Here is an 18,774-nt window from a genome sequence, read left to right on the forward strand (position 1 = left end):
TTATGTGAGGAAAGCTCACTCAGCACACTGAGGTGTTTGGGTGCATTTATTGGTACCAGAGGGGCGCTGGCTGCTTTTGCGGAGAGACCCCCAACCCAGCCCCTGGCCTGGCTTTGGAGGTGGTCCTAAGGGAGAGAAACTCAAGGTGGGAATCCCAACAGAAAAACTCTGGGACACCAGGGTCAGCTCTCAGGACTGGCCAGGCAGCCAGCAGGTGTCACGGGCGTGAGGCCGCCTCCTACCCCTTCCCGGACTGGGAGGAGGCCAGTTGGATGTACTTGCGAGGAGGCCAGGGCAGGGCACTGCCAGGACCCCGCGCTCCGGGTTGGAGGGTCCAGTAATGGCCCCGCAGGCTGGCGTGTGCTTCCAGGAAGCCCTGGCTGAACTCCAGCTCGGCCTGGCTGCCCTCCGACTCCCAGTACAGCGCCCGTGGCCCATGGAATGTCCTGGTCTTCAGGCTGTGGGTGTCCCGGATCTGGGGGGACAGGCAGCCCCCAGTGATGATTAACCAGCACTCTGAATCCTCAATTCGCACGGCAGCACACACTCAGAGTCCCGTCTCATCCTCACACCACGGCCCTGGTGGGGACACCATCACCCCACCCAGGAAGCCAGCGCTGGGCTAAGCTGTGCCTCTCCCCAAGGACATACAGCCAGCGCCGGGGCCTGAGCCATCGGTCAGGTTCCAGAGGCCAGGCTGCCCCTCTGACTGTTCTCTCAACACACAGCCTCCTGGGGCAGGCGCTAGCTCGGCGGGGAGGCATCCTGGGCTAACTGGCACGCCTAGTTGACCCTTGTGCAGAGCTCAGCAAACATCTGCTGGTGACTAAGTGGAGGAGACACCCCTCCTATTCTTTCACTGTCGACTTTGAGGGTGTGGGTCTGAAGCAAACTCTGGCCCAGTACCCCGTCCCCACCTCCAAGGACAGGTGTCAGAATCACAAAGTCAGTGCGCTCCAGCCCCGTCCTGGTGGCCTCACCAAGATGTAGCTGGAGTTGGTCTCCTCCGCGCTGGGGTGCGTGTCAGTGACCAGGGCGTGGACGGCGAGGCGGGCCTGTGGGGCCACCATGATGAAGACACGGCAGCCCCCCTCCTTCCTCCCACCTGGACTTATTGAGGGGCTCACGATTTCACCCCGGGGTCCAAAGAGTTGCATGTCACATTCTGCAGGGGCAAACAGGTGGGAGAATTGGGGTGGACCACCTCTGAGACTGAGGAGCCCCCCAAAAAGTCTAATAAAGACAGCGACCAGGGCAGCTCACAGCCGGGGAGTGGAGAGGGGGCGGTATGTGCCACAGTCAAGACAGGGCCTCCCAGGCCAAAGCCCCCACCAAGCCCCATCCCCTCCATGTGGCATGAGGTGGCTAAAGGCCATGCAAGCTCTGGGTTCTGGCTCCCACGCGGTCCACCGGGCAGGGCCAAGTTAAGAAAGACTGGACGAGGTCACCAGCCCAAGAGTCCTTCATGCCAAGCCCGGCCCAAAGGTCTCTGCAGTAGGAGGCCCGCCCACCTGCCCACCCGTGGGCCCTGAGGGCAGCCCTGCATGTGGGGAGGGCAGGCAGCGAGGGGCAACACCAGCAGGCAGAGGCCCCTTGGCCCCTCGCACAGCTGGACGCTGAGGGGCAGCAGTGGCGTCAAATCTCTACAGAGGCAAAGACCGCAGGTTCATGGGCAGCCAGGGGGGCCAGAACCCTCTGGAATAGACTAAGGAGCCGCATTCAGCCGGTGTACGCTGTGGGGTGCAGGCAAGGCCACTAGGAGGACGGTCGGAGGACACGGAGGGACGCCAACCTCTGCCTGAGGAGTGTGAGCAAGTGCGTGTGCAAGCAGACCCCAGCTCCGAGGCTGACGAGCCAGGGTCGAGGTGCACCAGGGCAGGATTGGGGGTGCAGCTCCCCGAAGGGCCTGAAAGTGACTTAAAGGACAGTGCTGGGGGCAGGGGATGGGGCCCAGGGGACAGGCTGAGATGTGGCAGGAGCCCCGCACCCGCCACCTGGCTGCAAGGCCCCAGAGAGGAAGGGACGCCGTCCATATCCCCAACACCCCGTTCTGGTGGCAGGTGTGGGGATCGGTGTGGGGGGCGTCGGGAAGCGCTGCTGCTTCCCTCTCTGCCCGGCCCACTGCCCTGTTGAGATAGGCCCCGTGGGCAGCAGCACCCTCCTGGCCACCCCAGGGGAGGAGAGGAGGTGGGAGTGGGGAGCGCACCTCTGTGGAAGGACCCCAGGGCCGGCCGGCTCCCAAAGCGCAGCAGCACACCCCCTCCTGGCCGCAGGCGGCGCTGCCTCACCAGCAGCGTGTTGGCCCTGGAGCTGAAGGTGGCGCCCGCCAGCCTCCTGCACGTCTTCCTCCACGTGAGCCGCCCCCACAGCAGCAGCATCTCCCCTAGAAGGGGCAGTGCCGTGAGGACCCCGCCCCAGGCCAGCCCTCCCCCACACGCTGGCCCCGCGACTCTAGCTGACTGAACGTGTTGCTTCGTCTCCCTGGGCCCAGTCCCCCTCTGTGAAATGGGGACAGTCGCTCCGTCTCAAGGGGCCGCGCTGGTTACAGGCAGGGAGCACCTGCAGGATCGGGCCCACGGAGGCCCCAGCTCGGGCAGGAGCGGCCCTGGACTCACCGGCACTGCAGTTGAGGGACCCCTCGAGGACCTGGAGGGTCACCACCTCCCCCAGGGGCCGCCCAATGGCCACAGTGCAGTCAGGCTGGCCTGGGCCTCGCATGTCGATGGTCCCCGCTGCCGCAAGGTGCAGCCTGCCACAGGCACCTGGAGAAGGCAGGGCACGGGTGAGCGGGCTGCGGGTGGGTCAGTGCAGCAGGGCAGGGCGGGGAGAGGCTGGCGTCCCGTTGGGCATTTTCTCAGCTCAGGGGAGGGACCGCCTGGTGGGACATGACCCTCCCGGCACGGAAGCACCTCTGGGAAGCGCCGGCTCTCAGCACACAGACCTGGGGACCCACTCAGGCTGCCTTGCTTCAGTGGGAACGAAAGTGAACTCGCACCTTCCCAGTGCTGGGCTGGCCTCCTGAGCGCACCTTTCAGTCCACCTGCAGTGTCCCAGGTGCAGTGGCCCCAGGACCACCCCTGGAAATCCCCCCAAGGATCGTGCTCTCCTGGGTAAGATGCCTGGGCCCAGCCTCCTGCAGCCAGTGCCAGGACAGAAAGGAAGAAGGTACGTAACTGGACTCCCTGGAGCTTTCCTGGAGCCCCAGCCCCCAAGGCTGGGGGGCTGGGGAGAGGGGGCGGGCCCGGAGCAGGGGCCACTCCAGAGGAGCCGTGGTGGTAGCAGCTGTGGTCGGGCCTGCAGTGGCGGTTTCCTCCTGGGGCTCCGGGCTGGCCGTGGAGTGGCCTGGGCAGGGCCCGGCCCAGCAGCCCCGCACGGTCACTGGCTTGGGCACGTGCTGGCAGAAGTCAGCTGGCACAGGCGCCTGGGCCTGGGGTCCGAGACAGGCATCATGCCGGAGCTGGATGCCCTCCCCGCAGGAGACGGAGCACTGCCAGGCAGAGGGGCAGGTCAGGGGGCCCTCCAAGGGCGACAGGAACGGAATGTGGCCAGTGCACAGCACGGGAGGCGCCTGCCTGCCTTCTACAGATGCGGAGGCCGAGGCTCAGGTCCCTGCGTGGGCAAGGTAGGAGGAGCCAGACCCAAGCATGGGTCTCCGTTGCCCTCCAGGCCTCTCTGCCCCTCCAAGCCCAGAGCAGGCTGGGGGTGGGTAGCTGCGGCGGGGCCCCCAGCTCTCCTCTGGCCTGACCCAGATGCCCGGGGCCTTCTGACCGAGGCGGCAACGGTTTTTGTCCCCTCTTCTCCCCTCTGCCCCAGAGCCAGCTCCTCTGGAGGGGGCCCAGGCCTGCTGACCGGTGTCCTGGGACGAAGTGAGCTCACTGCACGGCTGAGTTACCTGCCCTCCTCTTCCAGCGCCCCCAGATCTCTGGCCTCTTCAGGCCCAGCGAGCCCCCACGCCCCGGCCGGCAGACCCGCTCCCGTCCTCTCCGGGGACAGCAGGGAACACTCACCTGTGTCCAGGCGCTGACGTGCCACCGGTAGGTGCAGTCGGCCACGATGCAGGGGATGCTGCCCTGCGGCCGCACCGCACCCCTGCAGGCCGCCCCGTCCACCTCCGTGTCCTGGCCCCGGTCGAGCCGCACACAGGCCACTGAGCGCACGGCGGTGCCGAGGCCACAACTGGCTGAGCAGGGGCCAAGGGACGTGACTTTCCACCTGCAGGAAGAGGGCCGAGAGGGAGGCCGGGCCTTCCCAGAGCTGCTTTGCCCCGGCCCGCGTCAGCACAACACGGCCAGGACAGCCTTCTTGTGGAGCCAGGATCCCTGACTTTTGCGATGGCTACGTGGCAAGGGGCCTGCTTCTCCTAATAGGGTGCCCCCACCCCTTTATGACTTAACACCCAGAACCACAAGAGCTGCGGGCTGGTCTGGATCCAGGAATGGCGGGCTGACACCAGGCCCAGAGAAGCATATCTGGCCACACCGTGTTCGTCAACCGGCAGTCACCGCTGACGCGCTTGCAGCGGGTCTGGACCCAGGCAGCCTGCACTGGGACAGGCCCGAATCCCCGTGCCCCCCACCCCCGGCCCTGCTCCGGAGGCCGGGGCCGGCAGCGGGCAGACCAGGAGCCCTCTTGGAGCAGACACGCCTCCTCTGGGACCACAGACCACTGGGGCCTGATGGTCTTTGTCGGAGGCAGGAGGGGCCCCCGCACACTGTAGGGGTGCTGTGCCCACCCTCGGGCTCCGCCCAGATGCTGCCTCCTCTGCAGTGAAGGCCTGGGTCCGCCCCGTGCCCACACCCTGTCAGAGCCGACAGTGCCGCCCTCGATCCATGTCTGATGGCTGGTCCAGCCTGCGGCTGCCCCTTCCCTAAAGACCATCCTGTGCCTCTGAGCCACCTGAGCCCCCCGCCCGGTGCCTGGCCTGGCACATGCAGGAGCCAGGATGTCCCGGCGGCCTGGGGCTGACTGACCTGGGCGGACAGGGGTCCGGGCTGCAGGCCTCCTGCTGCTCTGGGCGGGGCAGCCGCTGGCACTGGGTATCCGGCAGGATCTCCTCGTGCCTGTCCTCCCCTCGGGCCCGGGCACAGTACAGGACCCTCCTCACGACCCCGCCCCCACAGCTCACGCTGCAGGCGGCCAGCTTGTACCTCCACCTGGGCACACGAGCGTCAGGGCAGAGGAGCCGGGGCGACCCCTCCGTCCCCTGTGGGCGAGGACCTGCGCTTCTCCCTCTGGGAGTCCTCCTCATGCCGTCCCCCGCCAGGCCCGGGCACAGAGGACACAGGACACTCCGAAGCCGAGGGGAGTGTGCGAAGGCAGCGGCGAGGGGCGGGCAGGTCCAAGGCCTACCCCTGCTGGCACCCTGCCCATCCCCATGTGTCCGCGACACGCCCCCATCACCACCCAACAGGCCGCGATTCCCTTGGCCCACAGCAACCCCCCAAGGCGGGGGTGCTTGTCTGTCTGGCTCCTGCCGTGTCCTGAGGGCCAGCCCAGGGCGCTGTGGGAGCCCAGTTGGGAGCAGATGATGGAAAGGAGCCGGGTGCCCCACAGCCTCGCAGACCCTGTGCTCTGACCCCCCAGCCTCGGGGGACCCCTGTGATCCATCCTGTGGTGGGGACACCGAGGTCAGGAGGGCCCGAGAGGGGGGGCAGGGCTCTGGGCTGCAGGGCACAGCCGGCGGGACTGGGCCCCTGCGCAGGTCACTGGGCGTGGGGCCAGCGCACGGGTCCCCCACCGGAGGAAGCAGAGGCCAGCGGCCCACAGGGAGCCCCCTGGGTAAGATTCCTTCCTCCCAGGGCCAGATGGGCTGCCCCCTGCACTTCTCCCCACTCACCCAGCCGGGCACGGGGCAGCCTGGCACACCTCCCGCCGGTTCCCAGGCTTGCTGGCCAGGTCACACAGGTCTTCCTGGACAGGTGACCTGAGGGCGGAGTCCACACAGGTGAAGCGCAGCTCCATGAGGCCTACAAGGAAGCAGCAGGGAGCTGGCACCCCAGGAGGCCTCGGCCAGGACCACCAGCGCCCGGCGTCGGCAGGGGAGGCCCATGTGGATGTGCGCTCTGGCTCTGCCCCAACCTGCGGCGTGGCCTCCGCCTCGTGGCGTCACCTCTCCAAGGCTCAGGTTTTTTATATGAGGTGGCTGACCTGCAGCGTCACCTGAGACGCTTGTAAGCCTGGCCCAGAGTGGGTGCTCAGAGGTGGTGTCGATGGCCTGCTGGGAGCAGCCACTGTCACTGCCAACCCTGACCGTGTCTGCCAGAGGCCGGTGCTCCCCGAGTCCTCCTGTAGGAGCACCCCCAAGGGAAACTCTGGTCTCCACTCCCAGCAAGCTGAGGCTCCCCTGACCAAGTGGGGAAGTGCTGGCATGAGCTCGCTGCTTTCTTCAGAGCACTGTTTCTCTGCTCTGGTCCCCAGGAGGCTCAGGGTAGGTTTGGGGCCCACCTGTGCACCCCTCTTGACCTTAAGGAAGATGCTCGTGGGGGCCCATTTCCAGGCTTTGTGATCTCTTCCTGTCTTTCAATCAATGAACACACTGAAGAGGCTGACCAGACTTTCCCAACCTCCCTGTTTCTGTGTTGCGTCTGATGGATCAGGACGCTCCGTCGCCACCTGAACGCTTTCAGAACAAGAGACGCGACGGTGGCGCGGGGCTGACGGACGCCAGAGCCTCACCTTGACCACAGGAGACCGAGCACGGCCCCGCCAGGGGCGTCCACACGTGTGCCTCACGCTCCCCCAGGCTGGCGCTGGCCAACGGGGAGGCGCCCTCCTCCTCCTCGGCCCGGGGGTCCAGCTGCCGGGGCAAGCGACAGACGGTGGGGCAGGGCTCCCCTTTCCAGGCCCGAGCCCCCTCCGCTCCCCCTCCGGTCTTTTCCCAGGAGAGGGGTCACGAGCACCCCAGCGGCGTCTTTCGGGGGAGCCCCCTCTGCACCTGCAGTGCTGCCGTCTGCACCACCCCGCAGCAGCCGCCGGGCGGGGTGAGGTGCCCAGGAGAGGATTCGCACAGGCCTGCCCTGCGTCCCTTCGACGCGCCGGGCTGGCCAGCGCCCTGTGACAGTCACCCCACCCGCCAGCCCAGACGCGGGTGGGAGTTTGGGGCCCGCCGTCTCCCTCCTGTGCTCCTCCTGGGCACTCCAACAGGGTCCGCGCCCTCGGCCTGCCAGGCAAGGGGAAGCGGCTTCCCAAGAGGCTCTGAGCGCCGCTGCTCGGGCCGGGGATTCCCGCGCGGCTGCGGACTGCCTGTCGCTCTGGCCCAAGGCCGGTGCCAGCGCCCCCCGCACCCCAGCCACCCCCGCCCCAGACACTCACGTGGCCCCCGCCCGGAGGACAGGTCGTCGAGGCACAGGGCGCCAGGGCAGGCAGCTTCGGGTCTGCGGAGCGGGGCTCCGTGGTCACCAGCGCCTCCGGGCCGCCTGTCCCCTGGGGGCAGGTCCTGTTCCCTGCGGCCAGGTGCGCCGCCCCCCTGAGGATCGCACAGGACAGGCATCAGCCGCAGGCGCAGCCCAGCTCTGGGTGGCAGGGTCAGGAGTGGGTGGCCCCAGGCACCCGGTGTAGGGTCCGAAGGGGAGTCGCAGGGCAGGAGCCGGCCTCCATGGGAAGTGGGGAGAGGAGGCCTGAGCCGTGGGGGGCCTGCCCTACCCCTCCCCTCTGGGCAGGGAACAAAACCGTGGCCCTGTGAGGAAAGGGACTTGCCCTGGCCACCCATGCACTGGGCACCACTGCATGTCGCCCACCCACTGAAGAGGGCCCAAGAAGGTGCCGGGCAAGCCGTGGCAGAGAGGGGCAGCCTGAGTCTGGCCTGTGGGGCCCTCTCACGCTACCTGGGTGGGCAGGGCTGGGAGTTGCAGGCCCCCACCGCGGGGGGCTGCTGGGCCAGCCCTGGCTGCACAGGGACAGCTGGCCCTGACGTTAGGGTCCCACCGACATCACCTGCCAGGCTGGCAGGTGACAGGCGCCTTCAGCACCACTCCCCCCCCCCCAACCCTGCCCAAACTCCAGCCAGGGCCCTCCCCATCTTGCCAGGAGCACCTGACAGGGCAGTGCTGCCCCACTGGGTGCGGCAGGTGTGGGCCACGCCCAGCTGATGATGCTGTGGCCACATCTACCTGAGACTCGAAGTCCTTGCCTGCAGCTCGGAGGCGGGCCCGCCTGGAGGGGGGTCTCCAGGGCCAGGGCAAGCCCGCCCGCCCGAGGCGGCACTCCCCCAACAGACAGCCGCAGCCACCCCAGCAGACCGGCCAGACCCAGAGCCTGGCGGCCCCCCCCCCCCGGGGGCCAGACAGCACTCACCGCGGCGGGCAGGGTCTGGAGGCACACGGCTCTGGCCACGCCGCGGGCGGCTGGCTCCCCCCACAGCGGCCGGCGTCCACCCACTCGCCGCTCGCCTGGTCCCGACAGCGGAAGGTCACCCAGCGGAGCCCTGGGAGGGGAGCAGGGGGCTAGGCCACCTGCGGCGGTGCGGTGCGGGGGGAAGCCAGCCTGGGGCGGGCCCTGCCCTGGACCTCACCTGCCCCACAGCTCACCGAGCAGGCCCCCCGCGCGGCGGCCCAGGCCCAGGCCCGCCTGTGCTGCGGCTGGAAGTAGGTGAAGGTGATGTCTGGGCGGGTGAGGTCGCCGTACTCCTCACCATAGCGCCTGTAAACCTGCGGGCGGCAGACAGCTCGGCCTCGCCCTGGGGGTGCCCTGCAGTCGCCAGCTCGGTCACTCCCCAGGGAAGCCTTCCCTTTGCCTTCCTCCAGGCGGTCCCCTGCATCGGCCTGGGCTTCCCGGGGATGGAGGAGGGAAACCTGGGAGGACTGAGAGGTGGGGAAGGGCTGGCGCAGGGGCCGTGCTCTGGCCTGGCCTTCTGGGGGCTCCCCTGCGGTCTGCCCCAGCTGTGAGGGCCGCTTGGCCACCGAGACCTGGGCCCTCCCGCAGGTCCTCAAGGGCTAGTTCCACCTCCACTCATTTCCACCTTCCTCGGCAAAGCACAAATGGGACCCAGCAGGGGAGCCCCAGACACCCCCACACAAAGCCGGGGCCTCTTAGCCAGCACGGACGCAGCACCCTCTCCGTGCCTGGATCTGCTGCCAACACCGCCTGCTGCACGACTGAGCCCAAAACCTGCCTGTCACCCCAGGAGGCGCCTGCAGCTTAGCCCAGTCTACAGGCGGGACAGTCGCACAGGGGCGAGGCGCAGGGTACCCGCAGCCGAGCTGGGGTGAGAATCTGGGCATCCTGGCCTCAGAGGGGGGCATTCAGGTCCAGTTCTGCCCTCACAGTCCGTGCCTTTGTCTCCCGACTTTGCCCCCATCGTTAGGATGGCGCACCCCCTTCCTCTGGACTTGGCAGCTTTCTGCAGCTGCAGCCGCCACTCCTGGGAGCATCGTGGGCCAGTCAGCCTCCGAAGTGCTTAATGACGTTATCTTTAAAATAATGAATCCTGGGGCCTCCCTGGTGGTGCAAGGGGTGAAGCCTCAGCACTATGAAGCTATCTGCAGCCTCTGTAGCACGAGTTTAATCCCCGGTCAGGGAGCTACCCACATGGCGCAGCAGACCTCTCCTGTCCTCCCGCTGCTCCCCTCAGCAGTGGATTTCAGTAGATCCTCCGGTTCTGTTCCCCACTCTGTCTCTGGTGAATCCTCTCACCACCCCCCTTCACTCCAGTTCTTGTATGCATAAATAAACAGAAAAAAAAACCCGAATCCTCACGATAGCCTCAATGCGCAGCTGTGCTTGGTCCCACTTTGCAGACAAGGAAAGCGCCCTGCCACCCCACCCCCAGCCACCCTCCTTGGGCACCCTGACCCCTGTGTTCGCTCCCTGCAGACCTCAGCGCCACTGCCCTCCCCTGGGAAGCTGGGATGCTGCACGGGGCAGCCCCCTTACCGTCAGGGCCCCACACACTCGCCCTGCGGCCCCAAGACCACGCGTGAAAGAGCGCATCACAGGTAACCCCGGAGCAGCCCGCACTCCGCCGTCACCTGGATCTCCACGTCCTCCCGGGTGGGGCCCCGGATGCGGATCTCCTCCAGGCGGGGCAGCCGCTCCGGCGTGAGCGTGACTGTGTACTCCACGCGGCTGTCCTCCAGCGGGGACGGGTGCGTGGTGCTGGGGGCGATGCTGGCGTTCCCGGCCACCACGTAGTGCCCTCCGACCCTCACAGCTGCGGGAGCGAGGCCGTCAGCGCGGCCCCCACCCCTCGGGAGGCGGGCACCCCTCTCTCACGCTCAGGCCCTGGTTTCAGGGACGAGGTGGGAGTAGAGGAGACAGCAGGGCCAGGGGGATGAGAGGGGCATCTGCGGTGGGGCCATCTGCACGGCCAGCTCCCAGCCTCCTCCCCAGGGCCCCCGGCTCCTGGCGCCTCCACACCGACGGGGCACACTGGTGTCTGACCAGAGAGGCCCCCGGGGCGGCGGTTCGGAGCCTTCTTCCAGAGCCCAGAGGGCACCATGGACCTGTGTCCCTCACCAAGGGCACACACTGAGCTCCACAGAGGTGGGGGGCTCCGGCGCCCCAGGGTAAGCACCCCCACTGCAGATTCAAAGGTCAACGTGGGCGTCTCGGGAAGAAAAGCCCCCTGTGGCGCAAAGCAGCCCCGAGCCGGCCTCTGTCTCCTGGGTCAGAGGGTCTCCGAAGGGCGGGCCTTGGCCAGGCGGCACCAGCCACCGGAGGCCAGTCTCCCACTCAAACCTTCGATCTGCCCACAGAGCGACGCCCCAGGAAAGGGGACACGGGGCTCGGCCAAGCTCCCCGGGGGAGAACCGGGAGGTGGAGGCTTTCATGGAAGCCTGGCCAGACGCCCCCCGGGTCTTACTCTGCACCCCATCCCGTGAAGAGCCCTGAGGGCGGGAGGCCGCTATCAGGGTCCCGGGGATCCCCCAGTGGGCTGTCTGAACGGAAGGCAGTCCAGGCCGCCCCAAACTTGCAGTTGGCACCCAAGGCATCTCGGGGACTCGCCCCTCAAGAGCGGCTACTCTGGCGGGGTCGGCCGGCAGCTCACCCAGGTGTGTGAAGAGGGGCCGCCGGTTGACGACGTATATGCTGGTCAGGTTGGGGGGGAGCGTCAGGAAGGTGACATACTCTAGGAGCACAGGGGGGGCGGGCGTCTCAGCCACTACACCACGGCTGCGGAGAGCTGGTGAGGCGGGGCGGAGAAACTGAACCCTGAGAGCTGACTGGGGGCCGTCTCCGGCAGCGTGAGCCCCCCACCACGGGGAGGAACCAGCCCAGGCTGCAGGGCCACTTCAAGGGTGCTGCCCTAGCCGGAGGAAAGGCTGGCCCCCAGGTTCCGGGCACAGAGGGCGACCTGCCCGGGATGAGTGGACACATTGCCCCTCGGGACCTCTCAGCACACACGATGCCGCAGCGACCCGCCCTCTTCCACAGGAGATCCAAGACAAGCATGTGTGAGTTGAACACCCTGCCTGCCCCCCCCCCAGGGCTCCTTGAGCAGGAGAGGAGAGACCAGCCACGCAGGGGTCACCCAAGTGCACATCCACCCAGGTGGGGGCTCCAGTGAGCGGTGGAGACCCTCGGACCAGGAGGCGGAGCCCGCGAGCAGCGTGAGGCAGAGGAAGCACAAGGCCCTGCCCGCTCCCGGGCATCTGGGGGTTCGGGCCCCCACCCCTACCCCCGGGCCCACCTCTAGCTCTTCCAGCCGTGAAGGAGCCACTGTGTGCGCTGCAGGTGCTGTTGTCCCCGCCGCACACCTGGCACGCGTCCCGCACCTGCGGGGAGCCCATCCTGCCGTCACAGCCGAAGGTCTGCGCGCAGGGGAGGGAGGTGAGCCGGGATCCCACGGGCAGGGCCGGCCGCGGGCACTGCGGCTCAGGGCTCCTGCCCCAAACGTCCACAGAGGCCCGCTGCAGCGCCCCACATCCAGGCCAGAGCACTCACAAACCCCTCGCCCACAGCTCTGAACCCACCAAAGTCAAGGTCAGTCCGATGCCCAGGAGACACCCGTGGGACTCCCCAGAACCCCAGGAACCTCCCCAGAACCCGACCCCCAAGGAGGCCTCTTGGCCTCCTGGCTCAGATGGAACAGCCTCGGGGGCCCCGGGAACGGAAAGGCCCGCCCCACCCCACGCGCCTACCCTGCAGCTGCCCAACACGCACAGGCTCAGGGCCCCGTCGTCCCGCGGGCCGCTGGGCACACACCGCGTCCCGTCCAGGAAGCTGTCCCCGCGCCTCACCAGGAAGCTCTGGCCAAGGGCGCGGCACAGGTGTCTGCACAGGGCGTCCCCTGGGGGGAGAGTGGGCGGGAGCCCGCTGCCAGAGGAGGGAGGGCGCGCGCGGGCGGGCAGGCCGCTCTGGGGTCCCGAGACGGCCGGCCCTGCCCGGCCCACACCACGCCACTCCAGCCTGCGCTTGGGGTCCGGCTCCCACTCCTCAGGCCCACTCGGGGCGGCAGCCAGCATGAGCAAAACGTGATCGCAGATGTGCTGGCATCAGGGGTGGGAGGGGAGCCCTCCCTGCCCCCGGCCTCGCCTCATGAGCCCTTCCCGGGCCGCAGCTGTGAGGTGCTGCCCGCATCCCCGTGCCGGCTGGGGAGACCAGCCTTAGAGATGGGCGTCTCGGCCCCACTGCTGCCAAGAGGCCGCCTGGAGATGGCCCTAGGTCCGGTGCTCAGCAATGCAACCACCCTCAGCCCCCAGCTGCACCTCGACTGTACTGCACGGCAGCGCCCCAGTGGTAGAAGGAGGTGCTGTCTGGGGAGAGGCGCAGGGGCTCCCCGTCGGTCTGGGCGCACTGCTCTGACATGAATCCCAGCTGGGTCTGCTCACAGGCCTGTGGGAAGCGGCAGAGCACAGGCAGGGGGCCGGGGGACAGGCAGGGGGCCGGGGGACAGGCAGGGGGCCGGGGGACAGGCAGGGGGCCGGGGGGCAGGCCGGGGGGCAGGCCGGGGGACAGGCAGGGGGCCGGGGGGCAGGCCGGGGGGCAGGCAGTGGCTGGGGGTGGCTGCTCGAGGGGGCCTGACTTCGGGGGATGGGAGCGTTCTGGACCCCGAGAAGTATCCCATGCATGATGCGTGAATGTGCGGCACGTACAGAATGGCACCCTCTCAAGTGCTGGGTGTTACGCTGTGTGAACTTCCGGGGAATTCAGAAGCAAAAGAATCCCTGACGGCCCCTGGTGACCCCTGCTGCTGGGGGGCTCCCTGAGTGCAGCGGCAGTGGGCAGGCAGCGGGGCACTGAGGGGTGGGCTCTGTCAGGCCTGCTGGGGACTCTTGGCCCCGCCCCCATGCCTACCTGAGTGTGGCACATCTCAGCCTGGAGGTCGGCGCCCACACACGCGCGCCCCCCAAAGGCAGGTCTGGAAAAAAACCAAGACCCAGGGGCAGAGGTGACCCACGGCCCCCCCACAGAGATGTAGCACCGCCCTCTGCCCTCGGCCCCTGCAGTAGGTACCTGGGGTTGTCGCACCGCCGCCGCCTGGTGGCCACGCCGCCCCCACAGGAGCGGGAGCAAGGACTGGGGCGACCCCAGCTGGACCAGTGCCCGTGCACCGGCCCCACGTGGGGCAGCCCCTCCAGGGAGCGGCAGCGGCCTCTGAAGCACCACTGCAAGAGAGGGCACAGCCACTCCCGACCCACACCCGCCCCCCACGTCACCCCACAACAGGAGCACCTTTTACACCCAGGGTGCACCCAGACCCCACATGCACCCCTCAGCCGCAGGACACCTCGGGGCCACACGACGCCCCCCAGAGAACTGCCACACCCACAAGCACCCCCCAGGGCACCAGGCCCCTCACCACATGTACCCCTTCACCCACACCCCAGGACACCCATGCCAGCCCAGGGCCCACTGCCTGGCTGATGACCTCCTCCTGTCCCCACCCAGGGGTGAAGGCTGCAGGTGCGCTGAGACACGCCCACACGCACCCACACACACCCACACACACACGCCTCCCCTGACCTTGTCCACGCCACACTTGGTCCCGTCCAGGAGAGGGATGTGCAGGCGGCTGCAGCCGCTTTGGTCCGCAGGGTCTATGTGGCAGGAGAGGGCCTGGCACATATCCTAAGACGGGGGCCTGGTCAGTCAGGGGCCACCATGTCCTGCCTCAGCTGCCGCCCCCAGGCCACAGGACACGCTGACACAGCCAGCACACGGCTCTGCAGGCTCCGAGGCCGGGAGGCCGGGGCCGTGGGGCACTCCCATCGGGGCCAGGGACAGTGACCAGGAACCAGAATCCTCGTAGGAGTACACGACAGTGTTGTCCTCTCTTGTAAAACCAGGGGGACCCTCAGGTCAGGAGAAAGAAACGCGCTAACGTGTAACACTAGCACAGCCACGCCTGCACACGATGCACGAGCGCGCACGTACTGTACAACGCTGCTAAGACATGCCTGGCATTCTGTGAGAAGGAAGGGGCCCCAGAAGTCCTGGGCAGCCCAGGGGCGTCTGTCAGTGCCACCCCCTCCTCCCACGCCCCCACCCACGCAGCAGAGGGCTCGGCGGCACCCGTTCCTGCCAGCTCCCCAGGTCTGGGCCAGGAAGCCCTGGGACTGTGGATTTAGGAGAGATGTGGCGACTCCGGGGTGGTGCCAAGGCGGACTCCACACAGGCGCATCGTGGAAGGAGCAAAAAGAATGTCTGGAGGCCACCAGCATCCCCCCTCCCCCCCCCGGGCGCTCACCACAGTGGGGCCCTGGGTCCGGCCAGGGAGCCAAGGCTCCAGACCGGGGCGGCCCCCCCACGCAGGCAGGACTCACCAGGTGCCGGCTGGCGAAGGTGCAGGCCACGGCACTAGGGCCGAAGGCCACGCGGCACTGCTCGTCGGCGCCATAGTAGAGGCCGGGGTGTGCGTGCAGAGGGCGCCCCGCGCGCGCCGAGGGCAGCCCCGGCGGGTCCTGCATGCAGCGCCCGCGTCCTGCCCTGGAGGAGACCGGCTCAGGCCCCGGAGGGAGCGCAGGCGGGGAGGGCATTTGTCGGGTGGGTGGGAGTCCTCAGCCCGTGCCCCCCACCTACACTCACAGGCCCTGGGGGCTCCACCCTGGGGCAGCTCAGGGGAGTGGCTGGGGGGCAGATGGAGTCGGCCTCTGGAGGGGCGGCAGGCAGGGAGGGGGCAGGTGGGCCTGCAAGGGACCGGGTGGATGCAGCGTGGACTGGGGTGGGGGTACAGGGAGGAGGTGAGAGGAGGAGGAGTGGGCGCAGGGCAGTGGGACAGAATGCGGATTTGGGGTTGACCCAAGTGGATGGGAGAAGGAGGGGCCCACGAAGAGGGGCGGGAGGTGGCCAGGGTGGAGGTGAGGGCGGGATGGGGGTTCGCGGGGAGGCGAAGGGGCCGTGGGCTGCAGGGGCAGGTGGAGAGGCGGGTCCTGGGCCGGGACTCGGGGAGCGGGGCCGGGGTGGGCCCCAACTACCTGAGCAGGCTCTGCAGCTGCCGGCAGCTGCACTCGGACCACGCGAGGCCCCCGGGGGCGGGCGCGGCGCCGTCGGACGCCATCACGTGGCCGTGGGGGTCGCAGCCGCTCCCCGCGCCGTCGTGGTCCAGGCCGAAGCTGCGCGGGAAGGCGGGAGGGGGTCGCACCCGCTGGACCCCCAAGAGCCAGGCCATCGCCCACCTTCCCCTCTGCGGGGGCGCCGGGCAGGCCGCTGCTCCCGCCTCTTTGGGGCAATAAATATGGAAAGTCTCCCAAAATGCTTGAGTCCAACTAGGCGGTGGTGCTGGGGCGCAGGTGGTGCTGGGGCGCAAGTGGTGCTGGGGCGCACAGTCGTGGCGAGCGGCTGGGGGTGCGCTTCCCCCCGACTGTGCGGCCGGGGAGACGCAGAGTTCGCCCTGCACGACCTATTGCTTTCCAAGGCTTTCTCTCCTCCGCACACAACAGAGGAATTGACGCGGTGGGGGGGCAACAATCAGGGCTCGGGAGGCTGCAGGGGTGCAGGCCATGGGGCCCCCAGGCCAGTCCCTGGAGCATCAGCCACCCACGGAGGCGGGTTGCCCCTGGGATCCCTCAGCCGCTGGGCGGGGCTGCATGGCCTGGGCATGGTGCTGGCGGGCAAGGGAGAGGCGGATTTTTACAGCAAGTGGGTATTTCTTTGGTAAGAGCAAAAAATCAAAAAAAGGAAATTCACCGCCCCAGAAAAACTAGTAATGGATTAAAGTAGAGATTGGCCCATGCGAACGAATAATATTCAAGTGGGAAAATTGGGGGACAACTTAAATGTCCCCGCGCTGGGGACATTAATCACTTCACAGCCAAGCCTTCCCAGCCCACCCCCCTCACCCCTTCACAGTCCATTGGGTCAAGGAAATAGACTCCTTCCAGAAGGTTCTCTAGGACCCACTGCCAGCGTGACCACCCCTCGTCAACTCCTTGACCTAAGCCTGGGAACGGCTGCTGGGGCCACGTACCTGTGTCCAATCTCATGGGCGATGGTGACCCCCAGGTCGAAGCCCGTATCCTCAGTGATGAGGCAACTCCAGGAGAGGGAGCAGGCGCCCCCCAGCTGGGTGACCCCCCGAACCTGCCGGTTACCATCAGGCAGCTCAAGGTCAAACCTTGGGAAGAGAGAGCAGCCGTGGCAGGCAGCACTGAGGCACACACCTGCCTCTGGGCCACCCGGCAGGCTGCTACCTGGTGACGTAGAGGACCAGGTCAGCATGCCCAGGGTCTGTGTCCTCGGGGGGGTTGACCATCCTGCCCCACTCGCAGACACTCCGCAGGGACGCAGTGATGTTGGTTGTGATATTCGGAGCACCCTGGGGGGCAGTGATAGCACTTAGGGCCCCCCCAGCGCTGCATCTCCGTGGGCTCTCTACATCCTGCAACTCTCCAAGCCGCAGAGGAGGAGGCCGGGGCAGGCCGCAGAGCTGGGACCCAGGCCCCGCGGTGCCCACGCCAGAAGGAGGCAGAAGAGGATGGACACGGATCGTGCCGTGGGCTGGCAGCATGGGCCTACCTGGGGCTCGGTCAGGATGACCATCTTCACCAGGTGCACCCGGAACTGAGCCCCCAGGGAGGGGTCCCTGAGCAGTTCCGACCCCTGTGGAAGGAGAGTGGGAGTGGTGAGAATATGGGTGAGTGGAGCTGGCCCCCAGCAGAGGGTGCTCCCTCAGCAAAGCAGGGGGAGACAAGGGGGCAGCATGGAGGGGGTGCGCATAGGGCTCCTGGAGATGGTGCTCCATTGGCATGGGGGGCTGAAGGGGGGCTCCACTTCTACCCCTAGAAGCCAAATGAAGGGGAGGCCCACAGGGATGGGGGTGCCCTCAAGAAGGACCCAGGGAGGCCAGTTTGAGCTAGCCCCACGGCTGTCTGGCAGCACCGGCCAACGTGCCCATGAGTCAAAGGGGTGCCAGGGTAGGGGCTAGGCTTGAGGGTCCTCAGGAAAAAGGACCCAAGTGGCAAGAGGCTGTGGGGTATAGGGCGGAGCCAAGAGGGGTTCCCAGACCTCACTCCAGGTGAGAATGGGCGGGGGGAGGAAGAAAAGCTCAGGCCACCCCTCTCCCCACTCACTCCAGCGGCCCTGAAACCCAGCGTGAGCCCAGCTCAGGTCTACGCCCGCGTTCAACACACAGAGCTCAAGCTGCCAGGGAAGCCAGCCCCTCGGGGCCCCACCATGTTGAGGTTGGTGAGCACGTAGCGCTCCGTGTCCTCCCCGTGAGCTTGGTAGACATCGGGGCCCACAGCCACCAGCAGCTCCAGGTGCAGGATGCTCCCAGCAGCCCTCCTCTGCCTCCAGAGGCCAGGCGGGGGCGGCGGAGGATGGCCGGGCACAGCAGCGGGCAGCACTGAGAGCGAAGGTTCTGGGAAGCACATGGAAGGTGGCTTTGATGGCCCGGTCAGGGGTCCCCAGGGCCCTCACAGGCCTCTGCATCACCCTGGGCTTGGAGGCACAGGGGGTGGGGGCCCCAGCTCTGCAGCTTACCACCAGGGCCTTCCAGGAGTGGGTGAGCCCCACCCTCTGCCATCCCAAGGGGAAAGTGAGGAGCATAAAAATACCTGCCGGGGATGGCGAGGCCTGCCTAACCGGGCCTGCTAGGTCTGTGGCCTCCAGCTCTGCCTTTTCCTCCCGCAAAAGCTGCATCTTGAACCTCCATCAAAGTCACCCCCGCCCTCAGCTCCGCCCCCAGACGCTCCACTCTAGCTCCGCCCACGGTCCTCCGGCTCCGCCCCCATCCTCCAGCTCCGCCCCCGTCCTCCAGCTCTGCCCCCGTCCTCCAGCTCTGCCAACACCTTCCAGCTCCGTCCCTGGCCCTCAGCTCCGCCCCCGGTCATCCGGCTCCGCCCCTGTCCTCCAGCTCTGACCCCTGGCCCTCCAGCTCTGCCCCCCTATTCCCCGCCCTCAGCCCCGCCCCCAGACCTGTAGCTCCGCCCCCAGCCCTCTAGCTCCTCCCCTGGACCTCAGCTCCGCCCCTGTCCCCAGCTCCGCCCCCAGACATCAGCTCCACCCCTGTCTTCTAGCTCCGCCCCTGGCCCTCAGCTCCGCCCCCAGACCTCTAGCTCCGCCCCAGACCTCAGCTCCACCCATCTTCTAGCGCCGCCCCCAGACCTCTAGCTCCGCCCCTGCCTCTCAGCTCCGCCCATCCTCCAGCCCCGCCCCATCCTCCAGCTCCGCCCCCATCCTCCAGCCCCGCCCCCGGCCCTCAGCTCCGCCCCATCCTCCAGCCCCGCCCCTGGCCCTCAGCTCCGCCCCATCCTCCAGCCCCGCCCCTGGCCCTCAGCTCCGCCCCCGCCCTCCAGCCCCGCCCCTGGCCCTCAGCTCCGCCCCGTCCTCCAGCCCCGGCCCTGGCCCTCAGCTCCGCCCCGTCCTCCAGCCCCGCCCCTGGCCCTCAGCTCCGCC

General features: G+C 68.0%; 1 protein-coding gene across 1 annotated transcript; it reads right to left on the reverse strand.

The window, feature by feature from the left end:
• Window positions 1-83: 83 nt before the first annotated feature.
• On the reverse strand, window positions 84-18,018 carry ADAMTS13 (ADAM metallopeptidase with thrombospondin type 1 motif 13; the record flags this gene model as incomplete). Its single annotated transcript, XM_084236285.1, has 27 exons — window positions 84-475; window positions 981-1,165; window positions 2,207-2,383; window positions 2,616-2,762; window positions 3,175-3,487; window positions 4,008-4,212; window positions 4,971-5,153; window positions 5,837-5,966; window positions 6,676-6,796; window positions 7,312-7,465; window positions 8,293-8,422; window positions 8,510-8,645; window positions 9,966-10,147; window positions 10,985-11,065; window positions 11,627-11,747; window positions 12,078-12,226; window positions 12,645-12,771; window positions 13,234-13,297; window positions 13,393-13,544; window positions 13,903-14,007; window positions 14,703-14,865; window positions 15,354-15,491; window positions 16,346-16,492; window positions 16,569-16,693; window positions 16,894-16,977; window positions 17,550-17,737; window positions 17,934-18,018. 27 exons carry the CDS (start codon window positions 18,016-18,018, stop codon window positions 239-241), a joined length of 4,029 nt encoding a protein of 1,342 aa, XP_084092411.1. The 3' UTR covers window positions 84-238.
• Between the last annotated feature and the right edge of the window lie 756 nt (window positions 18,019-18,774).

Source organism: Talpa europaea (genome assembly GCF_964194135.1).
Source record: "Talpa europaea genome assembly, chromosome: 7".
NCBI lineage: Eukaryota > Metazoa > Chordata > Mammalia > Eulipotyphla > Talpidae > Talpa > Talpa europaea.